The 21,708-nt window shown below is 45.0% G+C and overlaps 1 protein-coding gene across 3 annotated transcripts in view; it reads right to left on the bottom strand.

Moving 5' to 3' along the window:
* EFL1 (elongation factor like GTPase 1) overlaps nt 1–21,708 on the bottom strand; it is a 904,242-nt gene that overhangs the window by 719,509 nt on the left and 163,025 nt on the right. For all 3 annotated transcript variants that reach the window (XM_069625004.1, XM_069625006.1, XM_069625005.1), the window contains 3 exons: nt 17,637–17,760; nt 14,436–14,512; nt 14,181–14,317 (listed from right to left, as the gene is read on the bottom strand). In XM_069625004.1, the coding sequence (XP_069481105.1) occupies nt 14,181–14,317; nt 14,436–14,512; nt 17,637–17,760 (338 nt within the window). The remainder of the gene's footprint in view (nt 1–14,180; nt 14,318–14,435; nt 14,513–17,636; nt 17,761–21,708) is intronic.

The following is a 21,708-nucleotide window of genomic DNA, read 5'->3' as shown; positions in this document are numbered from 1 at the left end:
GCGGTGACTGCAGAATATCTTCCAGGGAGCCAGGACAGTATAGCAGACTGGAACTCTCGGTATCTTGTAGACTCCAGCGATTGGAAGCTGCATCCTCTAATTTTCAAGCGTCTCCAAGACACATATGGACCCTTAGACATAGATCTGTTTGCGTCCAGACTGAATAAGCAGACGCAGAAATATTTCAGTAGGAGGATAGATCCAGGAGCAGCGGGTACAGACGCTTTTCTACATCCATGGAACGGAACAGTCCACTATGCCTTCCCGCCATTCGCAATGATCACAAGAGCTCTAGCGAAAGTCCGCAGAGACAAAGCGGAAGTGGTGATGGTGCTACCCTGTTGGAGGGCGCAGGCCTGGTTTCCAGTAGCGATGGAACTTTCTACGGATTTTCCGAGGATAGTTCCGAACATCCAGGGCCTTCTACTCGACCCGACCGGTCGGGTTCACCCGCTCATAGAAGCGGGTTCCTTGCAGCTGATTGCCTCCAGGGTTTCAGGAGAAGATGGAACTTGCCAGGAATTTCGGACCTCGTTGCAGATTGTATCCGAGATTCCTGGGCGCCTTCCACCGGTAGGAGCTATAACACGGCTTGAACAGTTGGGCGCAGTGGTGTTCAGAACACAGTCTGGATCCCGTTTCAGCACCTCTAGTGAACATCCTGAACTTTTTGGCTTCAAAATTCCAGGAGGGTTCTCCTTACAGAACAATAGGGGTCTACAGATCCGCAATTTCAGCAGGGCACAATAAAATAGAAAATAATCCAGTGGGAGAGCACCCAGCAATCTTACGGCTCCTCAAAGGTATAAAATTGAGAAGGCCGCCAGAGCCAAAGTATTCGGTTTTATGGGACGTTAGAGATGTTTTTCAGTTATTCCTTAGGTGGCCGGAAAATGAAGCTTTATCCTGGTCACAATTATCAGGCAAATTAGCTATGCTTCTATGTCTAGTAGCGTGCCGGAGAGTATCAGACGTGAAAGCATTGGAAATCGATAGAAAGATATTTTATCCAGAAGGAGTAGCGTTTACTATCACGAAAAGAACAGACCGATTCCAGAGTAATTTCCTACCCATATTTTGCAGAGAATAAGAAGTTATGCGTAGCTCAATGTATCAAATATTATGAAGCAGCAACAGCTCAGATTAGACCGCGCGGCGTAACCCAGTTGCTTATAGCGCGTAGGAAGCCTCACCACGCAGTAGCGACAGCGACCATTGCGAGATGGGTGAGGGAGGTCATGCAATGGGCAGGAATAGACTTATCCTTATTTGGTGCACATTCCGCTAGGGGAGCAATGGCTTCTAGAGCGTTTGCGACAGGAGTATCCCTACAAGATATTATGAAATCTGCAGATTGGTGTTCTGAATCCACCTTTAAGACCTTTTACTTCAAGCCAGTATCTGATATACCAAATAGAGTGATAGCAAGCTTTGAACAAGCATAATACGAGCCTCCTGTCTTGTCATAGAATAAAGATTGCCCACGCTAATAGCTCAGGAAAGTCTTAATTCTATTGAAGACAAGGAGGCGAGCATTATATCCCACCCAAATGAATTAAACAAATGAGACATGACTAAGTGAATGAAAGCTGTCATGCATTGTGTTCCATTTGTAGTTCATTCCCGCCCTCATATGACTTTTTCTGTTCTCATAGGAGACGATCAGAAGGCGACATGAGCAAGTCAGGGTATACACCGATGATCTTCTGGCAAGTTGTCCCTTTGGACCAATCAGTCACGCCAGCTGCGGATCAAGAGCAGGCCTTATGGATTGTGTTTAAACATTTTATGGACTCTCTGTACTTCTAGAACTCTGATGGCAAAAGAAAGAGGAATGACCTAGGGGAGTCCGTGTTTATACCCCTATCTGGCCACTGATTGGTGTGGGGGTAGAGGTCAGGACTACAAAGGGCCTCAGGATTATGGGAAGCGTGGTTTCTGAAACCTAGTTGATTGCAGTTGAGATATGAAACTTGTAACTTCCTGCTTTGTTTTTTTCCAAGTAACATGTAAGAAAAACCAAAACATAAAAGTTACAGTTTTTAAATGCTGATATGGCAGTATTAAAGAAAGATAAGCATAATGCTCGCCTCCTTGACTTTAATAGAATTAAGACTTTCCTGAGCTATTATCGTGGGCAATCTTTATTCATTACGCTCTCTCATATATGCCACGGATTTTGATTTAGGCACGGCACAATCATTTTTAGACGAGACACAAAAACCCATCCCAGCAGTTTAAATTTGGTACTTAACAGTGAGTTGTAATCTTCCCTACTAGCCTAATCCTTACCGATTTAGGAATGGGAGTTATCAGGGCCAGGTCAGGTTACATCCCTTTGCAACAATAGTATTAAATAGCTGCGCAAGTATTGGGGCCAGAACATTACCAGAAGTATCATAACATTCCGTGAGAAAGCTAGAATGCACCAGTGATTTTCTTTCATTCACCTGCAATATCACTGCATATACCTCTGTCTGACTAATCCCCCCAACCTCCTCAGGAGCCTTTTAACTATTTCCCGTCCTTCTCGGGAGTTGTAACCTAATAAAATAAATGACACAACCCAGCCATATCCAGAGGTGAGGACGAGCTGTAGAGGGCTTCAAATAAGGAACAAAAAGTAGCCACTATGTCAGAACAATTGCTCTCCATCTGGCACCAAAAATGAAGAGACTTGCCTAGAGTTATCTGCTTTTCTAAGCCCGTCAGCTAAAGATTTGCTGTCAGCTTAAGATTTGCCACCTTTCCCCCCCTTTTCCCATAAATACTGACAAGAGTAGAACACTGCTTGCTCAGTCTTCAAGATCATTTGATCTGATGATCAAGCCCTCACCCTGCAGTAAAGAGTTTATCCAGGTTCTCTGGTGAGTCTAAATCAGAGAAGCATTCTGAAGTCACTGAAGTGCCCCTCAAGTAAGGTATGCTCCCTACTCTTCTTCTTTCTCAATACAGAGGCATAGGCTAGTATCACCCTATGCATCGATGCCTTCAGAGCATCCCAGCACCTAAAATAAATTATCGACCATGCCCTAATTTACAGTAATGTACAAAGTAATTGTGCATTGATATGTCAAACAAAATCCTTGCCCCTAAGCCGTTGGTCTGGTAAATGTCAGTGACGGTCCTTCATTCCAACATTTGCAAGAACCACGTCCAGTTCCACATCCTTGTGATCAAAGACCACTACAATCCCTATCCTGGCATTTAAATTTATAGAAAAACAGCCCTTTGAAGATCAGAGAGAAAGCAATATAGGAGTAGTATCCATGATGCGAAGAGTAGACGGTAGAATACCTTCTCGTAGGATGCCTACGACTCCAAAGGTCATTAACATTTAACACCCGTTTTAAGTACTCTATCGCCAAGTGAGCACTCCATCCAACCCTACATCCTGAGGATATATCCAATTGATTGTCCCTGGCTGTTGTGAAACAGGCATGGTATCAAGAGACACTGACTCAAAAGTAACAGTTTGAAAACCTTTATTATCAGACGTTGTGGGGTTGGTGCAATGCCTAACTGGACCTAACTCTAAGAGGGTTATTCCCTCAACTGATGCTTCCAAGGGCCTTCGATGTCCGTAAGTCCAAAACCAAAGTTCTTCTGTGCCCAAACCTATGCTTGCCCTCACTCATAAACCAAATGTGTTATGGGATTTTCTTAAAGGAAAAATGGTGACTCAAAAAAGGTAATGGAAATATAAACCACAGCTGGTTTCAGGTAGTCTTACCAATAGGTGTAGTTCTGCCAGTTCAAAAAAGGTCAACTCAAAGGGATTGCCCTTGGAACCTTCCATGCAGTGCTCTTGCCGCAAGTCAATAGAGCTCCCAATGTCTCTGGGTCGCCTGGGGTTCCCTTCCCCAAGCTTTGATCCTTCCAGTTCCAAACAAAAAGACACAGTTCCTGTAAGGCCTCTCAGGGCTCCCCTCCCCAAATGTAGGCCTCTCGTCGTCAAGTTCAGCAATGTCTTTAGTGGGCCTCTTAGGGTTTCCCTTCCCCAAGCCTAGGCCCCTCTTTAAGAAGTTCAACAAACCAAAAGTTTCTCTTGTCAGAATGCACTCTTCAATGTAAAGTTCTTTCATGGGGGTAGTATCAGAGACTTTCGAGAATGACAGGTCTTTGCTCCTCCCATGCACGACCACTCTGACGTCTGTAAGGAACTCATGGTGGCAACAAGACAGACACAGGTAATCATAGTTCAAGGGTGTTTATTAAACTGTATGCAGGTTGGAAAATGTTTATTCTAAACCTAAATCTAAGCTGAGAGCAAGCGTCGACCATCAAATGAAAATAAGGCAGTACTACTGGCCTAGTGTCAAATAAAAAAGGGCCTATACTAAGGAACCTATTGCCAAACCTTACAACTAATACAAAAAAAAGGGAGTGGGATGGTTTTCAAGAAAAGAAAGAAGTGTTCTCAAATAATGTCAGGATGCGGTAGCTTGGTTCTCCCTTCCCCACGTTTTGAGCACGGATCATAGTGGGATCTTGGAGCGCAGCACACGCTCACGCTTCCCCAGCACGAGTCAAAGGTTCTGTTCCAGTTCATCAGGAGCCTCGTTGGCCAAGTCCCGTTTCTCTTGAAAGTCTCTTGCCTTCGAGGGCCTTATGTGTTCAAGCAACAAAACAAAATGTTTCTTCAACAAAAGTAAGTTCGTTTTCATGTTTCACTTAGGGTGAGGATTCCTCACCCCTGGGGCCCCCTCTTCCAGGCGCTGACCCTTCTTTACTCTCAGCCTCCCTCCACCGAGTTCACTATGGTATTTTCTTCCTTCACAAATCTTAATATCTTTTTATACAGTTCCTGTGGACATCCCTCGGCCAGGTTCACTCTTGTCAATACACTGTTTCTTGGCACTTTAGACTTGCCCCCTTTTCATCAGCATCCCTCGGTCGGGTTCACACTTGCCAACTTCACTTTCACAAATGCTTGCAGGATTCACTTCCCTTGCTTTCTCACAATCCTTAGGTCAAAGGCTTTCGACTGTATGGGGATTTTGCTTGACCTCCTGTATGACCACTTTGACCTAACTGGGCGGCTCTCCAACGGCCTTTTGGTAACTGTAGTTTCACTCAGACGTGGACTGACCAGAGTCTCTCAAGTTAACATCCACGTGGTGCCGGTTCCTTCTGCAGCTGGTATCCCCTTAACACTTTTACAGTTCTTGGTTCAACTTGCCACTTTGCGTATTCCATTCACCACAGCTCGGATCTTATCGGCTCTCCCCTCGACTCACCGGCTGTGATGAACCGTTTAACTTTCCTCGTAACTGGAGTCAAGGCCGATACCACGGTAGCAGGAGTTTCCCTCGCTTCCGCTTATCAGCGTTGACACACTCCATGTAATGTTGACATCTGTTTCAGCACACTTGGGCTATTGTCCTCAGTCTTAAGATTCCCTCTGCGGAGGTTTTGTGGGTCTGAATCGGAAAGGGCAAGTTGTGTCTCTCCTTGTCAGCCTCTTGATATTCGCCACCTTTCTCCTCCTCTTGAACTGCCGGACTGTCATGCGCCACCCGTGGAAGTGCTGGTAGCATTGGAAGTTTCAGTAATGGACTGTTCATTCTGTCCGTATCGGTCTAGCCTTCTCCCAATATGGCCGCCGTGTCTATATTGGTGGGCGGTGACATAGGTTCATCGCGTTGGATCCGTCTTTTGGGGAATTTGCCTCGTTTGTACTCTGCTGCTTGGCGTTCCTTTGCCTACTTTGTTTCTCCTAATCACTCCGGTTCTCAGCCGTAGGTCCTAGTCTATCTGTCTCTGCAGTACGTCCTCTTTGTTTGCTCTTTTCCCCCGACTGCATCTCCGCAGTTAATTAGGTTTACTTTCCTTCTTCCTAGTTTTCACCCATACCTTTTCGTACGGTTTCTGACTATCCTAATATCTTTATCCAATCCCTTTCTCAGGTATGGGTCCGCGTTTTCACTGCCGCACCTTGTTCGGCAATTCAGCCTTTCGTTTTTTCCTTCATCCTTGCCTGGTTCCACCTTCTTTCCTTACCTGCGCTCTCTCAACTATCCTTTCTGCTCCCCAATACCTTCTCTGTTACTTATGAATTGCATCCCGCTTTGTCTGCAGTCCTTAGTGCCTTACCTGGACTACTCCTTTCACGGCACCTTGCACATTTCTTCAGGAGTTTCAGTATCCTTTCCAGTCTCATTCTTTGGAAAGAGGGATCCACCTTCTTAACCCCCCTACCAGTGAAGCCTGATGCACAGAGGGGGAAGGAGTACCTGCTCCATCTTGAATCCGTACTCCAGAAGGAAAGACTTACACAGTTGGACTATACCTTTAAGCTAAACACTTTCTACGTAGGATTCTGACCGCAAGACATTCTGGGTTTTTTGATGCCCAGGAGGCTTTTTCCCTGAGACAGGGGGCTTGCTCCACGCAGTTCCCCTAGACCTGGTAAGTCAGCAGGCCAAGGTGGCCTCCGAGGGAGCTTGCCCCTATCTTCATCAAAAGAAAGAGAAGAAGTCAGAGGAACCCGGGAAACTTCGGCGGAAGAAGGAATCAGAAGTCCAGAACAGCTCTTTGGAAGACACAGGTGAGAAGGAAGCACGGGAGGGACCCGCAGGGCTTGACACGGACCTGGATAGCTGTCTTGTTGTGCAGTCTGTCTTGTTGTGCGGTCTGCCTTGCTCGTACTGTGCTCTCTTACTCCACCTTTTATCCCTGTGGGGAAGGGAAAGGGTGGTCAGGTGTGTGTGATTCTGATCAATTGCCTGACTTTGCCTGACCCTTGTATTGGGACATGTCAGGTAAACGGCTCTGGTGTTAGTCCATTCTCTGGTGTGTTGTGCGAAAGTCATGTCAGAAAAGGGGGGAGGGGAGTAGTGGTTTTGAATGTCATACCTGGTAGGATGGGGAAAACGTATTGAAAGAAGGGGGGATACCGCGTCTCACCTGTCGGAGTCCCACTACCCGAGGACCCCCACCCCCACCCAGGTGATCCTCACTGGTCCAGCCCCAGGAACTGGATCGAATAGCGATGGCTGTGGCCTGGCCAACTGGATGACAGATCACCGGGGAGTAGATAGGGAGACATCAGGTTTCTCACACCACTAAACCCTCTCCTTATTCTCCGGCACCTTTTTGTCTTCTGTGCCACTTTCACTATATCCTTTTCCACTTCACTGTGATTCCTGCACACCTTCTTTGTCTGCTGTGCACACTTGCACCTTCTTTCCACCTTTCTGTGCACCTGGCACACTTCTCCTTACTTTTCACAATGCTTTCTTGCACCTTCATTTGCCCTTTTTCATGCCGCTTGCACTCTCTGTATTTCTTTCGGGTTGCCTGCACCCTCTCTTAACTGTCAGTTTTCCTTCTCACTGTCTTTGCGGTCTCTCGGTTTTGGGTCGCTTGTACCGCTCACCTTACTTTCGGGTCTCTCTCGCACCCACTCTTGGCTGTTTCTGTGCAGTCAGTGCACTTTGCTGTCTTTCATTACTCTGCACCTCTAGCGCACCTTTTCTGTCATTCTGCTTTGCTTTCTTTCACCGCTTTCCAGCTTTTGCTTGCTTTGCCCTTTCTCTTGCTTAGCTTTGCTTTCTTTCACTGCTTTCCAGCTTTTGCTGGTTTCCTCCCGCTTTCACTCACCAGGCTCTTCTCTCAACAACGCTCCTGCTCCAGCCACCCACTTGCTACTGATTTTCTCTCTGCCTCATGAGATTCACCAGCAGTAGCGTGGCGCAAGCGAGCAGCTCAAATGGGTTTGGATCGAGGTCAGGGTCTCACCACCTACCCCTCAGACACCCTTAGGACTGGCACACGTCCCAAAGGGAACAAGCCTTTACGGAACACCGCCAGCAGGGTACAGGCTTCCTTGCTCCGACTCTCTGAAAAGACAGCTCCTTAGCCACGCTGCAGTCACTCACGAACACCGGGCCAGCATCTCTGCATGCCGTTCCTCTGCGGATCCTCCCGGCTTCTCTTTCTGCAGCTCCCAGCTCCTTGGCTCCTCTGGTCCAGTCAACATCCCCAACTCGCTCCCTGATTCTGGCAGAAACACCCTTTTTATACTGCAGATGAGTCCATTGGAGTCAGGTGTGCACAGTTGGGAAATGTGCCTGACCTTGCCTGACTATTAATGGGACAATTCAAAGCTGTTAGATGGTAAACCTCACTTTGTACCCCTATGTTGTTTCTATGGGTAATCCTCATTGCTCCCGATCGCCTTTTCCTCACCCCAGTAATTCTTGGGGAGGGGAGATGGGACAAGACCAATGAGGGTTCTTGCAGGGCAAATGGTAATAAGGTGGTTGTAATTGGGGAGAAGGGGAACACCCAGCTTGATTTGTATATAGCCAGGACATTTCCCTTTTCGAATTTCATCCTTCTTTACTGGCGATTTGGAATGGTTGGACTAATATGGATAATAAGACCTTTGACTTGAGTTGGGGAAGGACCTGTTGATGTTATAGCCAAACAGATTCTGTTCCCTCTGGTTCCCGTACTTCCCCGCACTGGTCATTCCACTAGGTTTGGACTTCTTTTCCTTATGCACGAGATAGACCCAAATACCCCAGGAAGGCATCAGAGATGTCTTCCTTAACCCCGTTAGCCTAATCAGATACTGCATCTTGCCAGAGTGTCTCCCAGATTTATTACCCCAGACTCCCCAACCCCAGATGATCCTCCCTCGCTTGTCCACCGCCAGGGTTGGGATCCAAAAGCGATGACCTTCCCTGGCAACCTTTATAGAGGAAACTCCGGGCTTTCCTGGGAGAATACCCTCAGGTTTCTGACACGTATTAAAATACCCTCATAATTATTCTTATTTCACAGAATGAAAAGATTGTCTCCCTCATCATTTTAATAAAGGAAGCCTGGGCAATACTGGGGATGCAAACATTTCATAAATGTCCAGGCACCCAAATATCATCACCTCTAAGTGCTGAATCACCCACCAGGTCACAGACACTTCCCGCTATCATCACCTTCACAGTTTTCCTAAATGTTATGATATTTTATTTATATAGCGCCTATACACAATGTGTTTCAAAACGCTTCAAGGCAAGGGAGGGAACAAGGGAAAATACAATGACATTCTTACAGGCCATGAACAGTAAGGATGTGAAATTAACTTTCGTACTCGGCCTGACGACATTTCAGATAGTGCAAGAGCTAAGACATAGATAAGGAAGGGAGTGGGAAGGAAATGGAAACATACTGGTGACTACCGTACTAGGCCTGATGACATTTCTGGTAGAGCCGGAGAAAACAAAAGGTGAGGGGGAGGGGTGCAGAAAGGGAGGGGAGGAACAAAACAAGGAACTATCATACTAGGACGGACAACATTTCAGATAGTGCTGGGGTTGGGGGGGGGGGCAAGCAAGGAGAGGGTGGAGGAGACAGACGAGGTTGCTATCATACTAGGTCCATGGACAGTTCTGATAGAGTAAGTGTATAGAAGAAAGTAAGCGGAGGAGATAGGAAAAGGGAGAAAGGGAGATGAGGAGAGAACAGAGTAACCATTCAAAAAGAGTGGAGAAGCAAGAGGTGAGAGCGAATACAATTGCAGAAGTCAGTAGTAACACATGATGTTGCAAGCCAGGATACAAGATAAAGATGGGAACATCATGATGCAGGGCCACCACGAGTACAAGATGCAAAGGAAGTCCAGCATGAGAGTTGAGAAAGGGTGCCGCACCGTGAATCAATGAAGTCCATAAAAGTCAAATCCAGCATTGCCCTAAGACGGTGATGGTGAAACCAGAATGTATCAGGACAGACTCCTGCAGAAGTAGGCTGGAGGAGGTGAGGGGGAGCAGGGTAGAAGAATCAAGCACAACAGGCAATTGGCCACCACCATGGTCTTGGACGTGTGCTAACTTCGAACCTTGGAATTATACAACTTTTTCAGCACCTATTTTCAACAAATGTGTCTCCTGCAATAGACTGACAAATCTTTTGCGCAGATGAATCAAGACCTTCCATTAAACCTGGCTGTTCAGGCCCTTTAGACTGCAGGACAGAAGCCTTATATTACGCACGATTGTTCCCAAAATAAAATGGACTGACTAATCCATGAGACCCCAAATCATGGATTACTCACCTGCAAATATTAGGATTAGGGCTCGTCCAAAATGATTAAAGCTAGAGTATCAATTTGAATCTTTGTTGCCGCAAAAATACTCCCGGTCAATGTAGTATCAAATTAGACCGTGTATACCATTAATGCTAATCCGCCACACGGCAAGTGATAACTAAAAGGCAGAGATGAAGAAAGAAAAGGGTTAAATATGAAAGCAGAAATCATCCTTCTGGTACAGACAGGCAGGTGCTCCTGGAACCGAGCACCTTCATATTCTACAAGCATTCCTACACATACATCGTAGAGAAAATACAAAGAACCGGAGCAATGGGCAGCACCAATAGCCTCTATTCACTGGCCCCAACCAGAGTCATACTAATTTAGCCTAAACAGCAAAGTTAGAAAGAGAGAGGGACACACCCAATAAAGGTAACAATATTGCGAAATTCAAAAAGTAATCAGTCTTCATCAGTGGAATCACTTTAGAAAATATAACACTCCCAACATTTCTATGAGCAACTAACCTTTAGCAAAGCTATTGTGTTAAAGGTGCTAATTCAGCGCCAAATAGGGGGACGCACCTACCAACTATGGGAGTAAAGAAAATGGGGGCAGCCACATGGGGAATAACACGGATACTCTGAGACACAGACACGCAGTATTAAGCACTTTGCTGAGAATGGTAGGGGGTAATGATACCTTGGATGAAAACTAGGTCCAACACATTGCTCTATGGTTAGCTAAAGGAGGGGAGGGACAAAAATAGCACAAGCACTAATAAGCATAGTGGGAAATCCCTCTAAGCATGCTGGATCTGGGAACTTTGCAATTTAAAGCAAGTTACCACAACAACAGGGATATGCAAAGGGGTGGGGGAGGCTCAAATTACTCAACATATGGGAATAAAGACAACCAGAACTGGGTGAGATAACTGCAGGGTGGTCAGCCAAACAATCCGCCCCACACGGTAGCCGGGATCGTGGCTCTGTACCAGTATGCCGGTCACATGACTGCCAGGGCCCATCAACAGGTGGCAGTGGAAAAGGAACACTGGACGGAGTGGCATTCCTGGGAGGACCAATCAGACGTTAAGTTCCTAATCTCTGATGAGGGGGCCAGTCCTCAAAGTTTCTACCACCGAGTCTGTGAAGGTCATTGTCTAACAGGTATCGTGTGAATGTCCCCTTTCCCACCAGCTGCAGGGTGTCCTGTGTCCCGTTCTCAATGGTGATGACAAATTACAGTATATTAAAGTTCCGGCGGTCAGCACAAATGTTGCTTGATTAATAACAAGATGTTCCGGGGTAGGTTGTGAATAAAATGTGGTACCACATGGGGAGGTGAGATGATGGGAAACTATTGAACTGTTTGCTGTAATGACGCTTTCACTTATTATTGTAACTATCGAGGAGGAGATTGCAAACCAATCAAATCCCTTGGAAGCATAGCAACAACTAATTCTCCAACGTGCAAGTGTTTCTTCTGACTATTGTATTTCTTGTTATAAAACTGCTGTTCATAGTCCATACAGATGTCAGCCTCTCGATTGTTGCTAATCCACGGTTCTCTTTGATTCAAGCTCACATGGCTGTAATAAACGGGGTTGCTTCTTGCTGGGTTTGTGCTCAATTCTTTGAGTATGTGGTTTTTATTATGCACTAATTGGCGTACCTCTGACTACACTATCTATGCATCCCACTGCCATGGTGATCCATAAGGCCCAATCTGACTTCCACTACCTCATCCTGGGCCATGACAACTTGCCCAAATTGCAGTAGTGCACACCAAAAGCCAAGGACTAACGCTTCACACTATATATAAGAAATACAATCCTGGGGAGGAAGAGAAGAGCAAGGGCATAAGTGGGGCCATGGCTCTCAGGGACAGCACAAAAGCAACACAGATATTAAACTGTGCACATATTCAATACTCCACTGCAGTGTTCAGGAGACCTGTAAGGAAGTTGTGCATTGCGCTGTAAGAGGTGCATGATCCATGCAGGAGCACCGCCCACACAATCCAACAGTGTGTGAAAAGGCTGTGGCATAAATGGAAAAGAAGAGGTGCAGAGTTCATACAGAACAACTCAGCTCTCCTTAAAAGGCGTTTGCAGCCTTAGCTGTAAGAATTCCCTACCTGCCACGGTCCTACATTCTGCAACAGAGGTCCGTCAGCAGCAGCATGGGCAACAAAAAAGAGATTTACAGGGCTCAAAGGGAGGAACCCTCCCACCCCCCCTGTGCACACTCCCGACAGCCGGAGAAGGGAAACTCCAGCAAGCAGGGTCCTGGAAGCCCAAAGGAGCACAGAATGAATGCAGCAGGCATCGTATTAAGATGAACCACTCTACTGTACAACCTCGGTGCTTCCCCACAAGTCTCTGCACCCCAGCTCCAGATGATCAGCTGCGAGTGCGATCATGGAACTCCTAATGGAGCCATGAGGCAGTCGATGCCAGAGAAGTGAAAAAAAGACCAACGTGAACCGGGATCCCCCATAGACCATCATGGCAGTAAGGCCTACCCAAGCCTCACGTTACAATACCAAGTTCAAAAATAAAATGTCACCATCAACTTTCAACAGTAATACAAACAGCAAAATTGTGCATAATAAGCATGTCGCTTTTACTAAGTCCAACTGCGAGCACCTGGTCTCCCAGGCCACAAAGCAATGTGGCAATTAGTGCAAGCATTATGCTTTGACCCATCAAATTCCTAGACTCACAGTTCTAACTGGATATTTCCAGGGGAGGCAGGAGCTCAGCTAGTCTGCTGCCACTCCTGAAAATGCTGGTTCCAACTAAGTTACCTGTTTTGATATATCTGTGACCTATCAGTCTTATGTGGAGGTGACAGAGCAACTTTGATAAATATGCTCTTGCTTGTTTTGCGGGAAAAAGACTAATTTATCTACATATGCCAAAGGGGTGTCTGGGGCAGGGTCACAGTACAACACATACCTATTTTTCAAAGCAATCATTATAAGGGGTAATGCATTTGACATTCCAACTCGTAAGCAGATAAAAAAAAAAAATCACCTTTGGCTTCTGTCTCCCTGGACAGACAAAGCGAGGCTGGCCGCACTCGAGGCCAGAGTGCATTAAACTATCAGAACCAAAGAACACATAACCTGGTAGCTCAAACCTACCTTACAGTGTCTGGTGTCAAGACCCATAAAAAGATTCAAGTATTTAAGCTTTAGGGAAGATAGTTAAACAAGGCAGAACATACAGGCATCACCAAAATACAACAAAATGCACACCACAATGGAGAAGAATGTTGCCGGAGTGGCGGGCAAAGCCCAAAATCTGTCAATAGGTTTGAATATCACAATTTTGGCTGTCGGTAAATTTCAAAGTCTTTTATAAGGTGAAATGTGAATCTCTGCAAAGGGATACTACCACTACTAAAAATAGGAATGTCATAGCTGCACTACAAAAAGTCGAGGAGAATACGGTTTCATAATTTATATAGAGAGTACTGTGTGGTGATAGTTGTACTGGTCACACTGCTTGCTGAAAGAACAGCCTGTAGACCTCAGCCAATCATTTGCGGCATCCTGCCTGCTCGCAAATCAAGAGAAGCTTAGGACATTGGGTATGAAGAGGTACTGGCACTTTTGGATTTTAAATTGCTAACTTGGCAACATTATAAAAGAGCTGCCTTTTTTCCTCATGTCTGACTGCTATCGTGGTACCACTTTGGAGCTTTAACTTTTCATTTTCAAGTCTCACAACCAAACAAAGGGAAGCAGCTATTCCGATCCCAATCGTGGACCGTAAAGTAGCAGGAACGCTTACAGACATTCAAGCGGGTATAACAAGCCATCAAACAGTACAAGACCACATCTGAGAATTCACAGCTGAATACTGTTTTTAGACCTCATTGGAATCAAGGCGATGTCTGACTTTCTCTGTTCCTGTTTGTATAGAAATGTTTACTTTTACTGGCCATGAAATAATAATTGCCTCACACTTTGTTAGCAGCCGATTATTTCCTTATGAATATTGAGGTTGGAGTAATTATGCCAATTCTAGAAATAAATGCTTCTATAGCCATCACCTCTCTAAAACATATTCCCGATGCCTAAGTGACCCACAATTCCACATTTCAGAACATTAGAAACGGAACAAGGATACACAGCACAGCCGTAGAAACAGGTAACCACTGGCTGCAAATAGCACGCAGATGAACTTTGGGATCAGCATGGCGAGACTCTCGGGCCGCAATTGTTAACCCCAATAAACTGACCATTTTTTCAATTTTCTCATTCTCTCTGAAAAAAGAATACAAACAATTGTGAAAAAAAGTGTTACACATAAGTATTAAGTTTCAAAATGTCTCATAAGTGTAAGTCCACAATACACAAGAAATGTGAACACTAATCTCATTACCTATTCAATACTGCATCGTATAAGCTCCAAATGTTGTCCAGCACCAACTGCACAAAGAGTGGCTTTTTTCCTTTGGACTATTAGATAACAAATAAAAAGCTTTAAATAAGGAAAAAGAGCAACTTTCGGTGTAATTACAATGTGAAAAAATAAGTACAATACTCATTGTAACCACTTTTAAGTACTCTGCTCGAAACAAGAGCATATTTTTGAACCTAGCAACGACTACACATCTCAGCGATATGTTGGGATCAACGTGTATGCTAAGAAGGAAGAAGGCAGCAAGTCGGACGAGTGGAAGGTCTAAAAAACAATCGCTAAAGATGTATTTCAACTGGCTTCATGATAAGAACATAGACATGAACGTCACTGTATCCACACCCATATTTCTCAAAGCCAACTTGTTTGCAATATACATTTTTATTTTTTTTAGCACAAAGTTACCTAATGAAAGAACTGAACGTCTGGGCACTTCATGTACAAGATATGGGTGTTATTTAGCAATAAACCCAAGCGTGGGTGGGCATCAGTGGTCAGGTAATGGACCCCGGGTCATTACCTAACCGCTAATGCCAACCAGTGGAGAGTTTATTGTCGTTAGCCTTGAGGGTGCTAATGGCTTTTTTAAAATTGCTAAACAGTGATGTTGCCATTTCTTCTTAACTTAGAAAACTATTAAAGAAAATGGCAATCATGGACCTAGGGAGAATGAATTGCAAGTAGTCACTTCTCCCTTTCCATGGTGGCCACTGGGACTTTATGGGAGTGGGGAATTACAAATTACCAGCGCCTGTCTTTCCAGACCGCCGGGGTTGTAATCCCCTCGTGTTACTGGGAAGTCAGGTGCCGGTAAATCATTACGGGTCTGATGGCAACCTGCCGGTAGCACCGGAACGGTTACCGCTAGACCCGTAATGAGGCCCAATGACTCTAGGCTCCTTGATTGGCAAATAAGATTTTATATTATACAATTTTATTACATCAGACAATTACATTTTCTAGTATGTCCAGACTGCGTTTAAAGTTCTTTTTATTTGTCTTTCAACCCCTTAACAATGTTTCATATAAGATAAATGTCTTACCAACATGTTAAAGTTCTATCTCCTGTTGCAATTGTAAATAAATACACCTCTTTCAGTGCCTAAATCAAAAACATTTGGGCTGTGATTATAATAGTCTTAGCGGGGACAAAACAGATTCATGTGCATCACTGGATTTGATTCGTCCTCCTCAGATGCAAGCAGCGTTTGATGCTGTTTTGCTCTGTGCATAACACGCATGTTGATTTTGAGCTGAACAAATCTGGCTTTTATTAGTCCTCTTATTTGGTTTGAATATATATAATCCAGTTACCAAACCAAGTTTTAAAAGGTAGCTGAGCTTTAATTGTCACTAGGTGTGCTTCGGGCAACTGAATGCAAACCTTGCACATGTTTTAACTAAATGTAGGAGATTGGTTTTGTCTGTTTTATGCAGTGTTGTTCGCATATTAAAAACACGTAAACCTTCTACACCAATCCTTTTGTTCATAGCATATAAACAAGCTGTTTATCATTATTCGATCTGGCCAATATGTCTTCTAGCAAGTTGTGGCTTAACACTGCCAACGGATCGATCTAGTCCTTACTATTACTCAGGACCAATATGGATCATCCCAAGCTCCAGGTAAAGCAGTTATTGAGGATGAATGTCAGAACATCAATTTCCTTAAATACACGTAACCCCAAGTTTATCATTTGCCTTGGTGGATTTGCTACACTAAATCCCATTACCTTATCTAGTTACAAAGGTATGTGGAAGCCCTGCTACTGAGAACGAACATGGGTCAAATACCTTATTCTATGGAATTTATTCCACTCAGGAGGGTCTACACCCACGTTTTAGCTCAGTTTGTCTTAGAGAGGCTCAGCTTCACCTCCCTGATGAGGCCCAACTAGGCCTAAACACATGTCCTGTGTTGCTGATGGTACCCTTGTTCAGAGGAGATTTGCCTAGCATTTCGGTGCTGGACTGCCCTTGTGGGTGGGACAAAGACGGATATCAAATAGCTATTTCTCCTCTGTGAAGGGTGTAGTGAGCTAAAACGTGGTTGTAGACCCTCCTAAGTGGAAGAAATTCCATAGAATAAGGTATTTGACCCATGTTCATTCTCAGTAGAAGGGCTCCCACACTCCTTTGTAACCTTGTAAAACGTGGGGTTTAACCCTAAGCAACCCAGGGTAACCCAGACGTGGACACCTTGCTCACTGTGTCTTAGAGAGGCTCAGCTTTACCTCACAGATGAGGCCCAACTAGGCTGAAACGTGTGTCTGGGGTTGCTGATGGTACTCTTGTTCAGAGGAGATTTGCCTAGTATTTCAGCGCTGGACTGTCCTTGTGGGTGGGACAAAGACTGATATACAAATGGTAATTTCTCCTCCGTGAAGGGTGCAGGGAGCTAAAACGTGGTTGTAGACTCTGCTGAGTGGAAGAAACTACATACTACAAGGTATTTGATCCATGTTCGTTCTCAGTAGAGGGGCTCCCACAATCCTTTGTAATTTTTCTAGTTACCCCTAGCGGTTTGGTCTACACCTCGATAAGTTGCAAGGGATTCAAACTTCCTCCACTTTGTAATAAACTAACGAAGTCTCCATGCTCCTGCTCCGCCCTAGCCAACACTTCACTTGTGTCCTCACCACTCTTCAAATCTAATAAAGATGATAATCAGAGGAGTTGACATTCTGTATTTCTCATGAAAAGTAACCCCAAAAATGGCAGTGACTTTAATTCTTTTTCATATTTGATGGACTCAGGCATAGACTTGAACTCGCCCCTAGAAAAAGCCCTTTCTTGAATTCCAAACTGGAAGCAATGAGTTTTTAGTGGTATTGGGATTCTGGGAAGCCTAGAAGCCTTGATAGAAAAAGAGTGAAACACACTCTAGAAACACAATGGTTCCTGAAAGCTTGCACCAGTTGTAGGGATTAGAAATCTTTAAGTAATGTGAAATGTTCTGATGAAACACAAAGTGAGAAAGCACATCACTGTTTTAAATGTGGGGCTCTGCAGGAAAGAATAGTCTATGAAGTCTCGGGAATTCAGTTTTCCAAGAGATGGCATCACGTTTTAAAATAAACTCTCACTGAACATGACAGTTGAACATCTAATTCAAGGTTATGGCCAATTTTAAATAAAACTTAAAAAGCCCGAGAATATTACCTGGGCACCTTTCATAATCCGTTTTGCTTTCGTATTTATAAAGTAATCTCCCCACAATGTCTTCAGAAGCACGGTCGCCTTGATGCCAATCTTTTGGCTGTAAAGGTCTGCAAACTGGTCAATGCTACAAACACAGTGGATAATTATTGTTAGGATAGACATTCAGACTTAACTTTCATTATGCATTTAGACACACACAGTATGCAAAGAAACAGCCACAATCACCAATACAATAATGGTTTATAGATCAAAGAAATACATTTTCCGTCAAACTGTAGAAATCGCGCAGTACGCCACACTGTCGTGATTAATGGCCTGTCCCACTCCTCAATACTTCATCGTGTGGAGCATTGTCGATTCCAACTTTCCCCGCTCCAAAAGGCACACAGAGGACCGATAAATGACCCAAGGACGAGTTCTTACTTAAGAAAATGCACCAATCATTGGTTTCCTTCCCTCTGGCGTTACGTCATGTATCCCAGGCACGCACCCAATGGTTGCAATTGCCCACCCATGGAGTCTCTAAGGCTTAACTATAGACCAAGTGTTGCTGTTTGTAGAGAAGCTAGAAGGGACAGCAGTGGGAATGCAATTAGTCGTCTGGGTTCAAACAACACTTTCTTCCTCTATGATCCCATCCCTTTCCCCATTATTTACTGTTTACCTCTAAACGTATGTACTTTGGGATTTGAGGTCCATGTTTAAAATACCTACAGCCATTTCCAGCAGACCCCTAAAATACTGTGCAGAAAGGACCCATGTCAACTGAGAATACATTCTACATGTAATTATGGCAGTACTTGACAGCATCTTCTCATGGAAGGCCAAGGGGTTGACTAACTCAGTAAAAAGGAGGCACATTTCAAAACACATTCAGAGAGAAAAAAACGTAAGTCGTGTTTCTACATGACGCTCATTTACTAGATACAAATAAAGATTATGTATTCAATTAGAAGAATAACCGAGATATTTCCAGATGTTTTTAGAATAAAACAAGAGATGTTGCTTTCTTATTGCACACATATATACAGTATCCCCTAGGGAGATCAATTATTGACCAAGAAGGGAGGTGGGTGCTTGTGGAGACTTCCATGGAGGGTAGATGGCATCCACTTGGAAATATTACTGCTCTCAACTCTAGTCACAGGAGCTTTACTTTAATTCAGCCTGTTTCATTGGACAGGATCACACAGGTTACCACATTCAAGGAAAATCAGTGGCTTTCACGCCCTCAGCGGGATGCAGGGTCGGGGGGCAATAAGAACACTGAGGACCACTTAAGGCGCGGAGCAAGATGGCCGCGTAGTTGCGGAGCTCCAAGTCCAGCCAATAATCACCTCCCGGTAAAGGCATAAAGACGATGGCAGCCCATGGAGCGGAGCGGAACCGGAGCAGAGTGAGTTAAGTGGCAGGCTAGCCCTCCGCTGTTGTGCAGGGGGTTCAGGCCAAAACCCTCCTTGAGGCCAGACTACACACAGGCAGGCCTCAAACAGACAGCAGCAGGTGGCCCTCTCCTTCCGGTGGTAGAATTAAGCTGTGGTGGGGGCGCGCATACCGGAGGCAGCATTTCAAAGGCGTGAGAGGAAGGCGGAGGAGAGTGCTCCCAGCCCCTGACCAACCTGCTCATAGAGAAGAGACGAGACGAAGTTGCCAGCAAGGAGCTCTGGGCAACAGAACCGAGGGTGGACAGGCGACGAGAGTGCAACTGCGGGTCCGGTGTAATTACAGGCGTATAGAAGGAGGAATTGGGCATGGGTGAGGCTCCAACATGCCAGGAACCTCTCTGCCTCCAGGTGGTAGTCCGGACCCAAGTGATTTGAACTGAGCAAGATAGGAGGGCATACACACCAGAGGGTGTAGTGTGCTCTGGAGGAGTTGAAACAGGTGCGAGCCAGTGGCAGAGGTGGGAGCCCCCTCCGAGTGTCGGCCCGAAGGGGAAAAAAAAGCACAGGAGTTGCCCAGCAGTCAGGGACCTGGTGTGGGACGGAGGACTGCTGGCCTAAGATGGCAGCTCAAAGGTGAAGTGGCTAGTGCACTGTGGCAGATTGGCAGGGGAGCCCTGGGTTGCAGTAGGACTAGAGCCAGTGTAGCACCCCAGGAGGTAGAGTTGTGGCACAGTTCAGCTGCGACCCTTGGACTGCAGTAGAGAAGGTGTAAACAGTATGGGTGCGGCGAGAAGAGGACTCCGGGAAGATAGAAAAGGCAGCCAGCCTGGACTTGGAGGACAGACAGGAGCTGGGAGTGACTCATTCAGTGGAGGGAGGGATCAGAAATGTGAGGCAGACAACTTTATGAGTTTTTCAAAAGATGCCATTTTATTAAATTAAAAGGTTGGATAAACGCCTCACTAACACCACCCTGACAAGGATTTCCCTGCCTAAAATAAACTAAAGGAAACACTCTGACAAAGGATATCTGTCCCTCACACATATACATAAAATAAATAAATGAAGTAATGCATAGCAGTTCAAAGGCAACAAAATTAATGTAACAATTGAATTCATAATATGACAAGTTTCTCCTTATAATCTGGGTGAATTCCCCTTACCCAGATTCAAGCAGGAATCAGCTCCACAGTTCTAAAAATAAATAACTAAATCCTAGTTTACAACAGAATTCCAACACAGTTCTTTACGACTCCCATTTGGCAACAGACAGTTCCAACACTCCAGTGATTCAAAGAAAATAGAAGGTTCTTCCTCTTCCTTGAGCACGAGTAAGATTCAGAATTATCCTCTTCACATAAAGAATATTTTCTTAGTTCGTGAATAGCAACAATGATAGTCTTTATCAGGATGTTCTGCCATAACTGGTTATTTCTCAAGAAATATAACTCCTCTATAGCAGCTTTATACAGTTCTTTCTTCAGCACCGCAAGCAGCATACATTGGGCCTCATTACGAGTCCGGCGGTAACCGTACTGGAAATTCCGGCAGGTTACTGCTGGACTCGTATTACCATTCCGCCTCCGTGATTTCCGGAATCACCGGGGCATTACAACCCCGGTGACCCGGTAATTCCGGAGGCGGAATTCTGTTAATCCCCATTCCCATGGAGTCCAGTAGTCCAGGAGTTCAATGGGAATGGGGAAGTGAAAACACTGGCACCATGCTGTAATGGTGCCGGTGTTTCCATGTCCACCTGTAGGCGGGTGGTGTTAAACCTGCCAGGTCAGACCTGACGGGAGTGACACCTCCCGCCTGCAGGACTCTTAATCAGCCGGTCCGGAAAGAATGGTGGTGACAGATTTACCACCACCGTTCTTTCCGGACCGGCTGACTCGTAATGAGGCCCATTGTCTTTGTCAGGATGTTTGCCACAACTGATGTGAGCAGTTTTATACAGTTCTTTCTTCAGCGCCATAAGCAAGATAAATTGTCTTTGTCAGCACCACTTTACAGCACTTAATCAACTTCTACCTGGTTTTCTTTCAAGCCAGGCCCACTACTTAAAAGGTTTGCCATTCGGGTATACTTCCCTGCCCGAACAGCGAACCCCAAACAAGAAAGTTCTTCTGTGGTTAAGATCAATTCATAACAGCTTTACAACAGCTTCACAATGTTCATTATTTTACACCATCAAACTTTTAGCAACTCTTCAGGGGAAACAAGATGCACATTGGTGCTCTTTAATACTACTCTGAAAGTTATGCTCCTCTCCTTCTGAATAACCTTTTCTAGAAGGGGAGCCTTCTTGCCACTCTTCTTTCCCCATTGCATAAGTAACTAAATACTGACAAGGATAAGGTCTTATTCTGCTTCTTCCTTGGCTTTGGCAATGTGGATTTATACAAGCTTATATTATATGCTTCTCAAAATATGGGCAACAAGCTTCACAACTGTTGGGCCCTTCATTAGTCCGCTTCTGCATTTGGCAATAACTTTTGGATTGGATTTGCCTTGTTTTTTTGGATTCTCTTGGCTTGGGCAATGGTTTTATGCGTTAGCTTTTAATAATATTGCCCCCATTGGGTCGCTGGGCTCTCAGCAAACTCACACGTTTAAAGTTAGTCATTTGGTTTAGGAAAAAAAAAAAAAACAGTTTTCACTGTTTTCTGGTAGTTCGTATTCAA

Source organism: Ambystoma mexicanum, chromosome 11, assembly GCF_040938575.1.
Source record: "Ambystoma mexicanum isolate Mex_15411 chromosome 11, UKY_AmexF1_1, whole genome shotgun sequence".
In the NCBI taxonomy this organism is placed as follows: domain Eukaryota; kingdom Metazoa; phylum Chordata; class Amphibia; order Caudata; family Ambystomatidae; genus Ambystoma; species Ambystoma mexicanum.
This window is presented reverse-complemented; position numbering and strand designations above follow the sequence as displayed.